We start from the raw sequence: 19366 nt of genomic DNA, 5'->3' as shown, positions 1-19366 counted from the left end.
TGATACACAACTCAAGCTAGACATGAAAAGTGTAGTCCAAAGAACATACATGCCAACAACTGACATTTGAACAGGAAACTAAATTCCGTATTTATTCATAGAATCATTACATTTTTCCTATATCAGGGCTCATAAACAAGATCTGAATTTTTTTCTAGAAAATGTGGGATCAGACCAAAAAATGGGGCTGGTAGAGTGAGGAGGCGTAATGAAGAACCTAGGGACCCAGCAACCTGTGAGTAGAAGGCAGTAAGGAGTTAGCAGAAGCCAGTGGGAGACACACTGCCTGTAGCTGTCAAGGAAAGAGGTATGTGGCCACCACTCAGGCACAGGAAAGAAGGAATGGGGAAGCAGAAGCAAGAGCAAGAACCAAGAGGATAATGAATGGGATGGACAGAAGAAATTATACAAATGATAAAACAGTGCTCAACAAAACATAAGCATGGTTGTATTACTTTTTGGTGATAATTTTCTTTGCATTTAAATTTGGGATAAACCTTATTTATCCCAAGTATTATTTGAAAATTTAAATAAAATAATGAGACTGCTAAAATTTGAAAATACTTATTAAAGGAAAGTAATATGCACATGCAAAAGACCTAAGAATAATTTTCTCACCAGTTAACCAATTATCAACCACAGCAGATCTCTGCAAACCTGACTCATTTTCATGCGGTGGAAACCCTCTATGTCAGACTTCACCTATCATTGCCATGACAACCCTCATCTCTGCTTTCCTAGCTCATTAGCACTGCCACTGACCAGTCTACAAATTCTAGTTTGTTTGCCCGCCAAATCTGCTAAAGGTAATACACTTTCAGACTGCACCAGCAAGCAGAATAGAGTCTGGGAATGTTTTAAGATAATACGGATCTCTGTATCTCATTTCTCTTTGAATCATTTAGAGAAATTCCTTGGTGCTTTGAAGTGCAAATTTCAAAAGGAAAGTTCCAAGGGAATTTTTGGATTCTGATTTGGGTTACGATCAACAGACAACAGAATAGAAGTGACATAGGTACGACTAATACGTCTTTCTGCTTAGAAGTCAAGTTTAGCTCTCCTGTGGCACATGGCTTGCTGATTGTGAATAGTCCTTCTGTATCATAATCACTCTGTAATCCTTGTGGTCGTCTGGGTGAAGCGAGGGTGTCTGAAATGAGTTGGAGAGGGAAAATGCCATCAGGATGTACTGAAGCAGAATTTCAAGCAAGTCAGCATAGCTGTGGAATGGTGGGAAGCTAGCCAAGCAAGCAAGCAGCAACAGACAGCATAGCTCTTTTGAAGCAAAGGCATCAGGGAGATATGCCATGGAGAGGCAGAGCCTTAAAGAGTGCCAGGTTCTACAAATAGCTATTATTGCCGCAAACAAAAATGCCACCATCCCATGCACATCTCTGGAAAGGATTGTGAGTTGCTATTTTGTTGGAGTTGCTGCCATATTTATGTATAAAGATGGCATTCACATAAAATCAAATGATATAGAGATAGGTACATACATACATACATATAGAAATAGAGTATCAACTTTTTGAAGGGGGAAGGGCATCACTCTACTACACAATATCTTACTCTTCTCATAGAATATGGACTCATTGTAGGGAAGACAGGATGTTTTACACACCGTATATCTACAGTATTAGAACAGTAAATCAATAAATATTTGTTAAATAAGTGTAAGTGTCAAATACAAGTGGAGATTAAGTCATTCTGTGAGTTCACTTTGTATAGTTACATGAGCTGTACTTAAGTAGCTATAATGGAAGACAAATTATAAAATAGAAAGACATTTTTGGTCAACAAAATAACAGTGTGGGTGTTTTCCTGATAACTCTTTGATTGATTCTGCACATAAATAAATAATAAGTATTAAACTATGGGCAAACTGTCATGAAAATTTTTTGAAAATAAAAAATTTACACTATAATATTTTCTTAGTCAAAACATATAGATATAGGATGTTATAATCTGAAAAGCATACTTCTTGAATATGCTATAAGTTAAATGTTAGCATTTGCTAGGAGATTTTACCAAAAAGACTGGTAACTATGGACACTTAGAGAAAACATAAGAATGCAAAATGGAGATAAAACATATGCTTTTTGTTGTTGTTCTTTTATTTTATTTCTTGAATGTTTCTCTGACTCAAATGATACCATTTTAGGACAATTTTAGTGGAAGGTGGATGGTGGTCTTTGGATGTTAGGACATCCAAAGGTGTGTTTGGGTCCAGAGATGATGGGTTCAGAGGTGATGTTGTGATTGATCAATGCATGAGCCTAGCTAGTCCATAAGACGCCTTTGTGGAAATTAGTAAACAGCACCCGTCTCCGCATATGGGTCTGCCCGGGGCACCTGAGGGGAACGGAATCAGCTCCCCTTCCCTCGGCCTAGGGGCCTGACCATCACAGCTGAGCAGAGCAGCCCTGGGAGAGGGAAGCTGCTGGTGACTGCCAGCAACTCGTCTCTGAAAAAGTCAGAGACACATGTGTTAGGAAGAAGGAATCGCTGCAGGAGAAAGAAATTCAAGGTTTTTCCCTGAGTTTTTAGCACATCAGGCACAGGTTCCAAGTCATGAGAGTACTTCACACACAGCTAACTGGCCAGGTCAGTGACAGGAGACGTTGAGAAGAACAGGAAGCGGGTCACACACTTCCGGCTGGGGGCGGGGCCGGGGCGGGGCGAGAAGGCAGGTGTTTATAACAGAGGTAGAGGGAAGGAAGATAAATCACTGCCTTTTTCATCACTGTCAACTGAAAGGCATTTCAGGCAACATGGGGAAAGTGAATTTTAAAATCCATAACCAGTAATGGTGAAATGTGGGTGAGACAGTTTTATCCCTTAATTAAATTTCTTAATATAACTAAACTGAAAGCATTACAATATGTGATGTAATTAAAGTCATGATCTCTACCTTTGTGAAAGGTGTATCAGCCCAGGGGTTATATAACTGATGAACAAGCAGTCACGTAGCTTCTACACAGAGCTCACGAACCTGGGCAACACCTTCTCTCTAGATCATTGGTTTCTTTATCTTTAAAATACAAAGGCTGAATGAGATGAACTTCAAAGTCTCTTTCAGATCTAAAGAAAACACATACGTACAATGTAAATATATACCTGAGACTCCACATGGACCAGTCTCAAATGTACCATATACAAAAACATGCAGTCCAACAATTAATCATCACCAGCCCAGGTGGGATGCATGAGACAAGTGCTCGGGCCTGGTGCACTGGGAAGACCCAGAGGAATCGGGTGGAGAGGGAGGTGGGAGGGGGGATTGGGATGGGGAATACGTGTAACTCTATGGCTGATTCATATCAATGTATGACAAAACCCACTGAAATGTTGTGAAGTAATTAGCCTCCAACTAATAAAAAAAAAATAAAAATAAACACACACACCTAAACACCTTTCCAGGAAAGAGCAAGATGAGAAAAGGTATTCTGTCTGTACAGGAAACTTCTTTAAAAATCTTTCTTCTCTTCTGCTACAGCTTTCAATATTCTCTGTACAGATGGGAGCTAATCCTGGAAATTCTCTCCCACTCTCAACTTCTCTCCTGAACACCCACCTAGACCAAACAGCCTCTCTCCCTCTCCCTCTCTCTCTTTACTTATTCCTCAACCTTCCCCTTGAGCCCTCTTTTATACACATCAGATCAACCAAATCACAGGCTGGGGGGATGAGAGTTGAAGCATGGAGAAACTGCCCTTACATGAATATCTTTGGTAATTATTACATGTCCCTACTGTGACTCTCAAGTTTTCAGTTTCATTTCTTGAAAAATAAAAGCCTCGAGAAGAAATGTAATTTCGTTTCATACGTTTTCCATTTGACAGTATTTGTTGGGGCTGAAATTAGAATACTGGGAGCCTACAGTGTTAAGACAATAGAAAGACAACATAATGCTGTCTGACCTAAACTTGTTCAATCTTTTATTTCTAGGTGAAAAAATTAATCAGATAAAGTCCTTGTCCTTGTTTTAACATTAACCTGTAAATTCTTTTATTCTTTCATCTTTTAGTATAAAATGCAAATTAAAGTTTAGTTACTGAAAAACTGGTACAGATAGATGAAATATAGCTTTTCTTTCTTACCACCAAAGCATATATCTAAACTCTGATTATCTAGACAAGAAAAATTAGGAATTTTCAACATGTTTTAATATTCACACATTTCAGATAGAAAAAGCACTGCAATGGATAATTAAAGTAACACTGAGTCTATGACAGTATTTTACCTAATTAATATATATCAGTTAATATGCACAGAAATCTTTTTCAAACATTCAATTTAAATCACTGTGCTCCAGTGTATCCCCTTCCATTGCCTTTGGATTCAATCAGTATGGAGTTTTCCAAGGAGTCTAGGAATTGTGCAGAATGTTCCTAAAACACTTTAAGCTGCTCAGATGAAACTTGTTATTTCATATCAGATGAAATGTGATACAAAGTATCCTGATAATTTCAATAAGTTGAAAATGCCACTCATCCCATGACAACATCTAACTCGACCTCACTTACTTGATACTTTGAGGCATAATCCTTAAACTAAACTTCTCCAATAGGATATTTGTAACTTTGATACAAACAACAACTTCAGGAAAATATCATCAAAAGAGGAAGATTCCAAAAACATTACATTCTATGTCTGGAAAGATGAGAATAAAAAGCTGGCTGAAAACTCAACATTCATAAAAAGAAGACCATGGCATCCAGACCCATCACTTCATGGCAAATAGATGGGGAAACAGTGGAAACAGTGGCAGACTTTATTTTCTTGGGCTCCAAAATCATAGCAGGTGGTGATTGCAGCCATGAAATTAAGATGCTTGCTCCTTGGAAGAAAAGTTGTGACCAACCTAGACAGCATATTAAAAAGCAGAGACATTACATTACCAACAAAGGTCCATCTAGTCAAAGCTATGGTATTTCCAGTAGTCACATATGGATGTGAGAGTTGGACTATAAAGCAAGCTGAGCACCGAAGAATTGATGATTTTGAACTGTGGTGTTGGAGAAGACTCTTGAGAGTCCCTTGGACAACAATAAGATCAAACCAGTCAATCCTAAAGGAAATCAGTCCTAAATATTCACTGGAAGGACTGATGGTGAAGCTGAAGCTCCAATACTTTGACCACTTGATGTGAAGAACTGACTCACTGGAAAAGATCCTGATGCTGGGAAGGACTGAGGGTAGGGAGAGAAGGGGATGATCAAGGATGAGATGGTCAGATGGCAACAATGACTGGATAAACATGAGTTTGAGCAAGCTCCAGGAGTTGGTGATGGACGGGGAAGCCTGGTGTGCTGCAGTCCCTGTGGCTGCAAAGGGTCGGACAAGACTGAGTGACTGAACTGAACTGAAAGAGGAGAAAGTCTCCCCATTAGGAAGGAAAGCACAAGACTAATTAGGCTTCCCTGGTGGCTCAGCTGATAAAGAAGACGCCTGTAATGCAGAAGATGGGTTTTGATCCCCGGGATGGGAAGATCCCCTGGAGAAGGGATTGACTTCCTACTCCAGTATTCTTTCCCAGAGAATTCCATGAACAGAGGAGCCTGACCGGCCACAGTCCATGAGGTCACAAAAGATCTGGACTCCACTTCAGAGACTAAAGAAAAATAAGAAGAGATATTTGTTCCCGAAGAGATTGAAAGGGTTACATTCCCCAAGAGTAGAATATCTGGGATGTTTTTCTTTCTTAATAGCACACAGAGTCCCTGATAATGCCTCTGAACTGGTAGAACAGCACATATGGTTATATATTTTCTCTTTAGTTTATATTTTCAAGTGACAAAGAAAATTGAGGCCTAGGGAAGCTGGCTGCAGGGGGAGTTATTCTCTACTTAAAAGGCAGTTTCTGTTTAAGTAAAAAAAATGCGGATTGTGGAGAAGTGGTATCCACTCTTCTAAAAATTCATTTTTATTTAAAAATACATTTTAAATTTGAATAAAATTCATTTTAAAATGACCAACTATGGTATGTTCCCTTTTTGATTCATCTTCAGTTTTATTTACATAAGCGATATCAAAAATAATATAGTATCCTTTCCAAAAATTAAAAAATAACTGATAATACTGATAAATTTTCACTATATGTCTATCTTGGTTTCTTCAATTCCTTCTCAACCATCCTACTCCCAAAATCATCTAAGGTAATCATCGTTACAAGTTTGGTGAATATTGTTCCAGTATTATTAAAGTAATTTTATTATAAAATATTTTCTCATGTGAGAAAATATTTCCCAATAAATGTTATTAAGATGAGAAAACCTTATTAAGATGAGAAAATAATGTCAGTCCATTGCAATGAACACTTTTATATGTTTTCTTTTTCAGTTATCTGTGGGTTATCAAATTTTCCATCATGTACCTTGTAACACCCTCAGTAACTCTGAGTTCATTTCTCGTCTCAGGAGTGGGAGAGTGTACGTCACAACACAACTGGGATTACACCGGAAGAAGAGAGCTTTTCCCAAGAGGGATCATCCCGGAACCTCCCCCCAGGGCGCTGGGGTCCTCAGCCCTGCTTTTCAGACCTCACCCGTCCTTCATTTCCACAGACCTCAGAGTTTGACTGGCTGAGTTTTCTCTGACTGTCACTCAATCTCACAATCCTTCTCGTCATGCTAGACTGTAATCCTAGGTGATTCATCATTGCACTGTGTAAAGGTACAGCATCCAGAAATAGTCACAGTCCATAAAATAAAAACTGCAGGGTCATCAGAATGTGTCAGAAGATGGGAAATCCCTGTAAGAGTGAACTGGTGGCATCTTCTCTGACTCTACTTCTCACCCTCCAAGTCCACACATGACCTCCATCCACCACTGTCTACCACCAGGTCACAAGTGGCTCCTAGGAACACAGGAGCCAGGGATTAAAGGGCTATGTTTAAAGGTGACTAGGAAAGACGGTCAAAGACTCTCAGATATTAAGAGACAAAAACAAGTTTTGAGATAAGAGTTGACACAAATTAGTGTCCTGGTCAGGCAAGACCACAGCTCAAGACTGGACAGTGGAAATGACCCATGGCAGTTTGAAACCTACATGTACAGACGTGAGAGCTGGACAATAAAGGAGGCTGAGTGCCAAAGAACTGATGCTTTCAAATTGTGGTGCTAGAGAAGACTCTTAGAGTCCCTTGGACTGCAAGGAGATGAAACCAGTCAGTCCTAAAGGAAATCAACCCTGAATATTCATTGGAAGGACTGATACTGAAGCTGAAGCTCCAATACTTTGGCCACCTGATGCAGAGAGCTGATTCACTGGGAAAACCCTGATGCTGAGAAAGAGTTAGGGCAGGAGGAGAAGGGGGCAACAGAGGATGAGATGGTTGGATGGCATCACCAACTCAGTGAACATGATTCTGAGCAAACTCTAGGAGATGGTGGAGACAGAGGAGCCTGATGTGCTATAGCCCATGGGGCCGCGAAGAGCTGGACACAACTGAACAACAGCAAAAAGTCTTAAACCTAAAACATCACCGGGAAAAAAGAATGATGCATTTTTATAGAGATGAATCATCATGTACCTTAGCTGGATGCAAGTTACAAAGTTAAGCTTCAATATTTGGATTTCACACTCACTGTATAATCTTCTGATTATAATCTGGATGTCCATGCATGATTGCTTACAAGAAACATTGAGTTGTGTGAGTCTAAGAATTCTTAACTGAAAATGTATATATGTTTTTATATGTGTGCATATATGTATGTGTATAGATGTTTACATGTATATGTGTATATTCAGTCTTTTTAGCTTGGTTAATGGGACTCATTACTAAAGAGTGGGTAAATGTTCATGTGCCCACCTCGTTTCTGAGACTATAAATTAAGATCCAGATTCCAGATTGTGATAACTTTTCAAAAATAATTGGTCTTCTCACTGTTGTTTCTGCTCTAATGTATTTTATGATTGCTATCAGAAATAACTATAACCCTCCTGTGAAGACTTAGACCCACTTAAACAAACCCAGTAAGGAAAAGTGACATCAGGAAGGTATTAGTTTTGCACATCCACTCCCCGCCCCCCCCAAAGTCAGGGAAACAGTAGTTGTAATTTAAAAACAGTGTGGGACACCTGCTCTCCCAATAAACTATGCCAAGCTTCATTTACTTCTAAAGAACACATGATCAAATTAATAAAATAAGGGCTATCAGTAGTTGAGATCTTTTAGGAAGTGAAAAATCCATAAATATGCATTAATCAGTAATCAAACAATCTTCAAACAAATCTTTTGAAATAATATTATTTCTATTTTTATTCCACAAATAAAAATATTGAGGCATAGAACATTAAGAATCATATCCAAAATTTATAGCAAGCAAGAATAAGACAGTCAGAATTGGAAGCCTAATCTGCTTCTAAAACCAGTGTCCCTTTGTCTGTTTCCTCATTTGCTATTATTTTCTCCCAATCTGAGGGCTGTCTTTTCACCTTAGGATGTTTCGAAAGAACAGCATGTATATTATCTATGGTGAAACAGATCACCAGCCCAGGTTGGATGCATGAGTCAAGTGCTTGGGCCTGGTGCACTGGAAGACCCAGAGGAGTCGGGTGGAGAGGGAGGTGGGAGCGGGGATCGGGATGGGGAATACTCTATGGCTGATTCATATCAGTGTATGACAAACCCACTGAAAAAATAAAAATAAAAAATAAAAATAAAAAAAAAAAAATAAAACCAGTGTCCCTCACGGCCACTCTGGAGGCCAGCAGAGAAGATCCCCTTGCAGGGGGCATCCCACTTGGGGGCCCTCGGAATGTCAGCACTGCTTTATCACTTAAATGATAAAGTGAACTTGAAGAACTCTGCTTAACTTCCACAAATCACCCCTGGAAGCACACTACTGAACAAAAATAAAGCCCAAATTAAAGTGAAGTCTCTGTGACTCCCTGCTCTCCATATGTTGCGTGTTCCGTGTTCATGGCTGACTCTTTGCAACCTCATGGACTGTGGCCCGCCAGGCTCCTCTGTCCACAGACAAATTATCACGAATCTCTGCCTCCTTCATCAACTAAGTGGCCTCCTCAATACTGTCTCTTTACAGACTGAGTTGTGGATTATGGCGCACTCAGGCAGTGGCCTCGGGCCATGGATGTCAGCTTCGCAGACTAGGGTTTTGACGCATCTCTTCTTACGGTCCTACATTTCCCTCAGATGCCAGGAGTAGGCTTTCTGCTACACTTGAGTTTGTCCGAGTGACTAGAGACGCTTAAGTCTATCCTTAACGTATTCTTCATTTCATGAACCACCTCCCTACATTCCGTTCTGACTCAGGTGCTCTTGGTAATAAAACCTCCTTCTACAGGTGAAATAGCATGGCTCTAAAGAGCAGCACTCGAGAACCAAGAAGGTTCTGAAAATCAAGGGCAGCAGATTGAGCGTCACCATTTATGCATCTCAAGTAGAGCTAGAATCTGGATCACACTACCTAAGCTGATGAAGTTGATTCTACATTTCTAATGAGACTACAATTTTATATCCCCACATAAAATCATGTTTTCATGATTACCAATCTCAGGATGAAATTGGAACTTATGAAAGCCTAGATCATAACACATGTCATTGTCTTTAGATTCTGGTTATACTCCAAATTAGCGGTCAAGAAGAAAATATGTATTTTTCCATTAAAAGCTCCAGCACTAATTAAGCAATCACAATGTTTATACATTTTCAGAACACATCAAGTTTGATTGCCACATATGAAATATCCATGACTTCTGTTAACAATCCAATATTAGCAAAGCATAATCAAAACCACAACCTAGTAATATTTAAGGCTAACACATATGCCAGAGTTAATATCTCACTTATTTTATTACATTATCTGTCTATAGTATCATAATAAAAGTCATCATTAATTGCATATTAACTATTTAAAATATTTTAGTGTTTGAACGGAGCTTCACAGTCCTACTCTGATGCCACCTCTGTAACGTGGGATAGAAACTTGAACAAAGTTTACGTACACTCCAATTTAATTTACTGCCTGTTACAACCTGAGTAAAGCGATACACACCAACTTTAAAAAAATATGTAATTATAAGTAAATAATGTACTTTATGTAATTTGAGTCATCTTTCTATTAAAAAAATTGACCTCATCAAATCTCAAATTGCTGCAGCCTGATGTTCACACAGTTTAAAAATGTGATAACAATTTTCATTGTAACAAACGGTAACTCATCATAAAGTTAGCCAGTCAACATCACAGGCCTTTTTTAATATTAACAGTTTAAAAGGAAAATTGACATAGAACAGATAATTATATAATAACAGATAATGTGTGCCAGGCCTTGCAAATGAGTACTGGGCTGCTAGGGGGCTCACTTTTCCTTTCATCACAACTCTTAGGGATTTGCATTTCTAAAAAAGAGATTAGATGGCTTTATCCTAAGATCCATTTGCTTTAAAAATGATAATTTTCAGAACAAATGAATATTTTATTCAATTTCTCCAAAGATCATTTTGATGGATACATTTTGCAATATTGCAATTGCCTTTCAAGTTTATTGGGATTCAAAGTATAATTAGTTTCTCTATTACAGACTGCCTCTTGAATTACATGTTTCAGCGTAATGGAAGTCCAACTAATTAACTGTGTTGCTGATGACCATGTAAACCCCTGAGTCACTACGCTTTACCTCTAGAGTAGGCTAAATTTTAAGGAAAGATAATTTCCCTTTCAGAATTTACAATATGAAGAGAGAGAGCACTGTAGGTTTGGTTCCAAACAGAACTGGGAAACTTTGGAAATGATAAAGTTGTCTTACAGAAGTTCTTATACTATGACAGAAAGAGAACTAAGGAAGAAAGCGGAGACAGGGAAAACAAGCCCCCACTTACCAGGTGTGAAATTGTACCGGGCTGAAAATCCCATAGATTCCAGCTCTCCATCAGCAAAAAATTTAATCCATAGAAATCTTCCACTGGATTTTATTACAGGTGGGTTTTGTTGTCCACAAAAACGTCCAATTATTGGAGAAAATCCAAAAGGTCCATCTCGAACTTCAATATGATCAAATTTACACTCCCAAGATGGTTCAATAGAGTACTTTTCATCAAAGTAAAGTTCAATGCACTGTCTTGGGGCAGCTAAAAAAAAAGTAAGAAAGATTATGTCTAGAAGGTCCTTTTTAAATCTGTAGTTTGACTTTTCTGATTCTACTTAAGATTTCATCTTGTATAATAACTTCTATCCAACTTCGACCGTGACATACATAGAAACATGAAGGAAGTTTGTTTCAGTTAGCAGTCTAAGGGATAAAATTTCTGTAAGAATGTCTAAGGAATGAGTCTTAAAACTGATGAGGTTGCCCCAAATATTATTCTGATATAAAAAGACCATTTCAATGTCTAACACAATGAACAAGTCACGGTATTTTTGTGAGCGGCTTCTAACTCAGGTTTATTTATTTTTTCATTTATTTTTATTAGTTGGAGGCTAATTACTTTACAATATTGTAGTGGTTTTTGTCATACATTGACTTGAATTAGGCATGACACAGATGTACTAACTCAGGTTTAAAGAGTGGAGAGGCATCTTTCTGTTACTTCTCCTGTATCTTCAGGAGAAGCCAGTTTTAAGGTCAGACACCACTTGAGATCTGCTTCGTAGATCTTGAGTTCTACAACCATTCAAGTAGCCCCAATCAGATGTCTTGGTTAGAGTGAACTGTGTGCAGAGGAATATGAAGAGCAACTCTTCTAGAACACAGCCTTATCCTGTCATTCTCAGGGTTAAACTCGTTCAGAGACCATCAGTTAAAGGAAACAATCAACACGATAACACACAGGTTTCTTGGAAGTCTCCTACAGCTCACTCCAGCAGGGTCTTTCCAGCTCACAAACAGCCCAAGCTCAGGCCATCCCAGGTGTTCATGTTTTCTAAGACAGCATGCCCTTTCAAGCGTTCATGTGTCTTCCCACTTTTGGGACTACCTGTATACTTCCAATCCAACTCCTGTTTATGTGAGGAAATCTTGCTTAAAAAACAGACAACAACAAAAAACAATCCACACACACCCAAAGAAAACACCTTCTCTCTAAATCTAAATACACAAGCTGTATCTGTCTACCTTCTTCCTTTGGGCTTCCCTCATAGCTCTGTTGGTAAAGAATCTGCCGGCAGTGCAGGAGACACAGGTTCAATTCCTGGGTTGGTAGGATCCTCTGGAGAAGGAAATGGCACCCCACTCCAGCATTCTTGCCTGGAGAATCCCATGGACAGAGGAGCCTGGCAGACCACACACCATGGGGTCTCAAGAGTCGGACCCGACTTAGTGACTAAACCACCACCAGCCACCTTCTTCCTTCAGCACTCAAGCACAGTACTTGTCCTTGAGGATTTGTCAAAAAAAGAAAACTCTGTTGGGTGAATTGCAGTAAATGAGCTTATCTTTTTAAGTGTGCTTACAGCTCTCATCACAGAAGAGCAAGATCAGGTGAGTAGCTCTGTAAACCTCTGCATGGATGCATCTGCTGAAGCCTTTCCACTCTTGCCTTGTCACAGCCAAAACAGTTCAAAACTCCGGCATTCTAGACTGATACTCAGTCAGGGTACCCCCAGTATAGCCATTTCAGCTGCTGAAGTATCCAGACTTTTATCCTAGTTGGCAAACAGCTGTCTTGAATCCTTTGAGTGCTTTCCAGCCTCCTGACCCTCTCCAAAGACCAACCCCTACAGAAACGTGAAAGTTAAGATCTGGCACAAGAGGGCCCGCTGCCCGTGTGATCAGCAATCATTCCGAATGACTACGGTTCCCTCCACAGCACTTCTTAAATATATATTGAATATCACACTTGAGTGGCTTTAAAACTAAAGCCTTTGGTATACACTTGCATTTAAAATTAAGGCATGGGTATCAAAATGAATATAGAACAGAGATACGTAATCACTCGAAAATTAGAGACTTCCTTTTATAACCCAGATACTCCCTGGCTTTTCCTTCATAGTCCACATTGCCTTTCTCTTTACTCTGCCCTCCCTTGCATATTAGTTTACAAAAATCTATTCTATGTATTTATCTCCTCTCTTTCCAGACCAATGCACTGGGTGCCGTGGACATCCCAAAGGAGGGAGTTTATAATATAATAATATTTGCAGCTCCATCCAAGACCAATTAAATCAGAAAATCTGGAGGCTGACCCAGGCATCTGTGTTTTTTAAGAGTTAAAATGCTCTGAATGCCCTTTGGATAGTGGTACTCATATTAACAGTCTCAATAGCAATCTCTGTATTTATCACCTGTAAACATATATTTTCATGCTAGGACTATTCACTGAACTAATAAAGATCCACACATGCAATTTCTTCATGAGACATTCTCCATAAACATGAAATTGAAGTCATGGCTTTCCCTTTAACGCCCCTTTCTCCACCCCTATTCCTTATCTGGCATAACAATTGCATCTAACATGTCACCAAGCCAGAACCCATAGAATAGTCCCAGGATGGCCTACCCTCCCTTCCCTATATCCAGTCACTCAAGACTCAGTTTCCCAAATACCTTTCATTGTTTATTGTTTTCCCATCAATGTCACTTCTGTTTCCCTGTGGTTTACCTGGTATTTCACAACAGTTTCTTCTTTCAGTTCTTTTTTTCCAGTTACTTCATCAAAATATCAGCTTACTATTTCTCTTCTGAGATTATTTCAGTGGCACCCCACTGTCTACAATATCAAGTCCAAACTGGCCTGGGTGGCAGAAGGATACCAAGTTCTCCTGTATCTGAGACCACGTGCATTCCAGCCTCCTCACTTGTCCCTGTCCTCACCCTCTGCAAAAGCCCTCTACATGTGGTTAATCAACCACACTGTATCTCTGAACGTCTGCACATGCTATTTTACACAGAGAATGACTGCGTCCTGAATGGTCTTTAAAACCGAATGGAAGCATCTCTTTCTCCTTATAGTCTTGTCTTTCTCCCTGTTCCAAACACTGCTCATCTCAGAGCTATTTTAGACTGTGTAATGGAAAAGAGCATAGTCCCCAGACCACATTGTAGGTTCCATAAGGCAAGTACCATGTCAATTTTGGTCAATACTCTCTAAACTGTACTAACAAGAGTGGTTCAGTAAATATTTGTGAAATGTATGAATGAAAAAAGGGCTAGTATGAAGTATTTCAAGAAGAGTTCACAGTGATAGGAGGTTCTCTTTATTTCCCAACTTCAAGTTTTGCCCTTAACATGATAGACCTATCAAATTAACATGTGCCTTGCTTATAAGTAAATAGTGAGCATAAATACCTTTTATGGTTAACTCTGGTAAGGTAATTGTGTGTGTGTGTGTGTGTGTGTGTGTGTGTGTGTGTGTGGTAGGGGGTGCACAGGTGTTCGGGAAGGTTGCAAGTTTGGGGCCATTAGGTACTAACACATAATATTGAAAACTTCTATCACTAAATGAAATGTTCATATATTTAAAAAAAATTTTCCTTAATAGAGAGGTGTCTACAAGGGTAATGGAAATGGAAAATGTTCAAAGAGAAGTGAATCCCTTTTTCAGCACTTTTTATCCTTCAAGCTGGGAAAAAAATTAATGAAAAGAAGCATCATCATTTGGAATGCTGACTTTGGCATAAAAGTATGAAAATGTCACTTCTGAGCACAAACTAAGGCTCAGAGTAATATTCAGATTGATGTTTGGAAAATATGATCATGAATTTAAAAAAAAATTAATTGGAGGATAATTGCTTTACAATGTTGTGTTCTGCCTTACAACAATGCAAATCAACCATAGGTATACATATATCTCCTCTCTCTTGACCCTCCCTCCCACTCTCCATGATTGCATTTATTTCTGACATGAATACGTTTTGGGTACTTCATATTATTTAAGAGAAAAATTACAAAAGAATAGATTTTCTACTAATTATTTAACCAATAAAAGATGAGCTACCAAAATTGTTACACATTCGGTAATATTATGCCAATCATACATCCATTCTATTAATTTAGAACTCCACATCAATGAAATCAACAGCAAAATAAACTAAGTTGTTGATTTCTTTTTATTTTCCAGAATTTACCTGTTTACAAGTCTTTACTAATCATTTCAATAATTAGCTCGATCCCACATTTGACAGTTGCTGGATTCACTCAGAGATATTTTTTGTGTAGGGTGTCTAGAACCCATTTTTGTAATGTCTCTATGTATACTGGGCTTCCCCGGTGGCTAAGTGGTAAAGAATCCTGCCTGCCAACACAGGAGACACAGGTTCGATCCCTAGACATGTGAAGATCCCCTAGAGGAGGAAATGGCAGCCCACCCCAGGATTCTTGCCTGGGAAATCCCACGGACAGAGGGGCCCAGTGGGCTACAGTCCATGGGGTTGCCAAGATTCGGACATAACTTAGCAACTAAACAACAACAACAAAGCCTTTACTAATCATTTCAATAATTAGCTTGATTCCAGATTTTATGGCTATTGGCTTCACTCAGAGATATTTACATGTGCGGTCTCCAGAAGCAATCTCTGTAATGTCTATATGCACACTGTCCATCCCAAGCTCAGGGACGGCCAGCCGACTTGGCTCCCTCACCTTCTATGATGTAGATGCATTCCCGGTCAGGGGGGTACTTGCTAGGATAGTTCGGAGAAGTGAAGATACCTCCGTCTGCATGTTTTGTCCAAGTTCCACACTGCACAGACTTCTGTGTTTCTGAGGTGGTTTGCTTTTCTGCAAAATAAAAATTTTTAAAGCCCCATTATCCAATTTTCTATACAACTAAAAATAGAGAGGACATTCTTACAATATCCATTAGTAAATTAACTTCTAAATGCTGTCTTAGTCAAAGCCAATCAATTATACACACTATAAAATGCTCAGATATTTTGGAATATGAAGAATACGTAGAATACAGGAAAATGCAAGTGAGCAGAGGCCTCCCACTTGAATTTTTCCAAAGAAACACACCTGTTCCTTTCTTGGTTGCTCCAGACAAATGGAGGATGATTAAACTTGCTACAACTGAAACAAAACAGAAAAATTGGGAAGATTAATGCACACTGAAATGACCAAATTCTATTAATAAAACAGTTTAAAGATAAAATGATATCAGAGAAGATTATTACTTTCAACCCCTCTCGGACAACTGAGAACTTGCAAAAACTGATTCAAAATGTACAAATCAGAACAATTTAGGAATCTCCTTAGGAAGTAAAGCCAGTTAAGAATGGTTGAGACTCAAGCTCCTAAGGCAAATTCAGACTTTGAGACTAAGAGTCAACATTGTCACCTACTGATGTCACATCACAGTGGGCTTTCAGGAGTGTGGCCTGGCTGCCCCTTGTAAAGGACTTTGCCAACTTCTCACAAAGAAGACAGAGGGTCAGGAGGTCAAAGGATGAAAAAGAAAAGTATTTTCATCAACAATGTTACTGCATTTTAGGAAACAAATATTTCACCAAATCCTATGGCAGGTGGGGGAGCGGAACAAGGGAAGAACAGCCTAATGTGGACTAAAGGCATAAGCACCATAATAAAAATGTTTCTTTTACAAAACTGACCTATCAAGTAACCCCAGTCCTCAGCATGCTTAGACTGGGAAATGAATCTCTGCTAACCTTAACTTTGATGCAATCGTTTGTATTATCCAGGAATATATTATAATTTTGAAAAAGGTTTTTTCTATAAACATTTTATTAAGGCAGATATTCAATATCTGAAAAAGACTCTGATCTAAAACTTAACAGTAAATCTACAAAGACCATTAAAACGCATCTTTTATTTCCACATCCTTGACTTACTTAATATTTTGACAAAGTCTAAAACTGAGAGAAGTATTAAAGTAATCTAGTCTTCATAATTTCTGATTTTGCCTTCTGTATTTCTCTTTTATCATTTATTTTCCTGTCAATTATCTACAAGCTCTCAGTTTCATTAGGTGTATAATCATAAGTCCACTTAAAGTGCTTTTAGATAAGGGCAGGAATAATCCACAATGACTTCCTAAACGAAAGTTCAGGACAGGATCTTAAAAACGCATCCATGAAGACTGTTCCAGGAAAAGTATATGTGAGCCCTGACATTAGTGTTCGAGAAAGGATGTCAATTATTTTACTTGTACTCTAACCTGGTCTTCTGTTTTAGATTGATTAAAACACTGGTTGTTATTGTCTGTGTTCAGGTAGGAAAAAAGCCTTACTTTTAACTTGCCATGTCTACGCACACACACACGTTTACAGCCACCAGCACCAAGCTGCTGGTTTGGGCTTCCTACTGGGATGGAACTGCACTGGAATGTGTCCTGTGATGAACACGGCAGCAACGCCGGTCTCCTGACTGCGCGGCCCGGCAGCCTCACCCTCCCTCTGTCCTGTGAGATTCCCACCACGGCTCTTATCCTGCCTTTTACTCGATGACTTCTGACGCTATTTGCCTCCCCTGGACCGCACGCGAACCGCACGCTCGTGAAGCGACACTCGCGGTCTGTCTCCGGAAGAGTTGGGGCTGGCTCTCGCGCCACCCTCGAGCGTGGCGTTCAGGTTGCTCACACACTACCCACCGGAGGGGCGACACGGGCCCGCTGGGCTCCAGAAGCCCCTGAGAGGACCGCTCCTTCTCCTCCCCGGAGCTGTCGGACCCGCTCTCTGCCCCCTTCCACTTGCGACCTCCGTGGGACCCGCTGCCCGTCCTCTGCCGCACGTGCGCGTCCCCACCGGGCGCTCGGCACCCTCCACCCCCCGACGCCCCGGCGCGCGGCAGGGCTGTTTTTCTCGGCCAACTCTCAGCTCCAGGGACCACCGCCGCGCGCCGCCCCCACGCCGGGTCGAGGATGCTGCAATACAGAAAGTTTACATCTGCCCCAGACTCGCGGGGACTGCGGGGTCCGGCGAGGGCGCGGCGGGGGCCAGGTTCTCCCCGCGCGCTCGGCCACGAGGGGAGGGAGGCGGGGAGGAGGGTCCCCGGGGCGGCCCGGCGCGGCGCGGCGGGAAGAGGTACTCACTGTGAAACAAACTGCGTCCATAGATCATGTCTGTTCCTTACACCAGAGGCTCCAGGCTCCACTAATTCCATTTAGAGACGGGAAGACTTCCAGTGGTCAGGGAGAGGACGGAGTCGAGAGAGGGTTTAGAGGTGCAAACCGGGAGCAGATGAAGAGCGGGGGGAGAGAGGGCGGGGGAAAGCCAGCGATCCGAGCCCACACAGCAGCAAGATCCGAGTCCGCGCGTCCTCCGCCCCGGGCTCGCGCTCGCACCCGCTCGCTCTCTCACCGCCGCGAAGCCGGCAGCATCCCGGCCGTGACGCTCGCCTCACGCCCGGGCGCCGGGCGCCTCCATCCGCGCCGCCGGCGGCTGCTCCCGCCCCCTCTGCATCACCGCCGCCGCCGCCGCGGCTGGCAGGAGGGCGCGCGGGCGGCGGCGGGCGCGGGGCGAGCCCTGGGGCTCTCCAGCCGGGACCGGGCAGGGGCTGGGGCCGAGCGGCGCGGCGAGGCGGGGGCCGGTCCCGACCGACGGCAGCGACGGAGCGCGCGGCGGCGGCGGCGGCGGGGGCTCGCTCAGTCCCCGGTTTCATACACCACGAGCAGCAGGTCGGAGCAGCCGTCCTCGGTCCAGCCCTTGGGGATCGTCCGCTGAGGCATTGAAGACAGGAGGAGGAAGGGGTCCGTCATCGGCTCGCCGGGCTCCGCGCCACCTCTGCGATCTTGAGGAGAGAGGAACGGGTGGGTGGGCGTCTGGGAGGAGGGCTGCGGGGTGGTGGCGGGGAGACCGGGGTGGCGGGGGGTGGGGGGGGAGGCGGGGACGGGAACGGGGCGGGGAGGGAGCGGGAAGATGGCAGAGTTACCAAGTGGGCACCTGAGTCATAGCCCGGGGCGGCGTGACCCTCCGGGAAGCCCGCGGCCCGCGTGCAGCCGCGCAGCTCCGCTCGGCCGGCGCCCCCGGGGCTGGTGCGCGGCCGAATGGGGCGGCGGCGGCGGCTGCAAGGACATCACACCCGCTCGGATCCTGGGGGTGGGGCGAGGGGGAGAGGGGCGAGGACCAGGCTGGGAGCCGTCTCTCCGCCAGCCCGGGCCGAGGGGGCCAGAAGGCGCCGGGCGAATCCGGAGCTGGAGCCTCGTGCCGGCTAAAAAGGCGAGGGAGGAGGGGCCAGCAAGTGAAAATCCCTCTCGGGGTTCACATGTTCACTTTTGAAAAACGCCTGGAAACTGCGATCGAGCTATTCCCCGCGCCCCGCAGTCCATCTGGCTAGAGGAAGCGGGTCCCGTCTCCCCTCGGGGGTGACGACTTAGCCGTATACTCCGGGCTCAGGCTGCGAGACCAGGCAGGGTCGCGCCGGAGGCGAAAGCAGCATTAAAAGTTTCGCGTTTTATCACCTGGCCTGGCGCGGAGGTCGCCCCAGACAAACGCTCGGGCAGAGG

At 42.3% G+C, this 19366-nt stretch overlaps 2 protein-coding genes across 6 annotated transcripts in view; both read right to left on the bottom strand.

Annotated features, from left to right (window-relative positions):
- Positions 1-18108, bottom strand: part of NETO1 (neuropilin and tolloid like 1) — a 103053-nt gene extending 84945 nt beyond the window's left edge. For all 5 annotated transcript variants that reach the window (XM_065932303.1, XM_065932304.1, XM_065932305.1 and 2 more), the window contains exons 1-4: positions 17954-18108; positions 15922-15975; positions 15547-15684; positions 10850-11098 (exon numbers count right to left, since the gene is read on the bottom strand). In XM_065932303.1, coding sequence (XP_065788375.1) covers positions 10850-11098; positions 15547-15684; positions 15922-15975; positions 17954-17981 — 469 coding nt within the window. In that variant the 5' untranslated portion in view covers positions 17982-18108. The remainder of the gene's footprint in view (positions 1-10849; positions 11099-15546; positions 15685-15921; positions 15976-17953) is intronic.
- Positions 18079-18926, bottom strand: LOC136166248 (frizzled-8-like). The gene is made up of 2 exons (XM_065932308.1): positions 18804-18926; positions 18079-18651 (listed from the first exon to the last, which is right to left on the bottom strand). Exon 2 carries the CDS (start codon positions 18520-18522, stop codon positions 18079-18081), a length of 444 nt encoding a protein of 147 aa, XP_065788380.1. The 5' UTR covers positions 18523-18651; positions 18804-18926.
- Positions 18927-19366: the final 440 nt, after the last annotated feature.

Source organism: Muntiacus reevesi, chromosome 4 (assembly GCF_963930625.1).
Source record: "Muntiacus reevesi chromosome 4, mMunRee1.1, whole genome shotgun sequence".
Lineage (NCBI taxonomy): Eukaryota > Metazoa > Chordata > Mammalia > Artiodactyla > Cervidae > Muntiacus > Muntiacus reevesi.
The sequence above is the reverse complement of the archived record's forward strand: the minus strand, read 5'-3'. Positions and strand labels throughout refer to the sequence as shown.

What these genes read in the sequence shown, in the direction of transcription:
- LOC136166248 (XM_065932308.1), bottom strand. Translation starts at nt 18,522, where the DNA reads ATGAAACCGGGGACTGAGCGAGCCCCCGCCGCCGCCGCCGCCGCGCGC.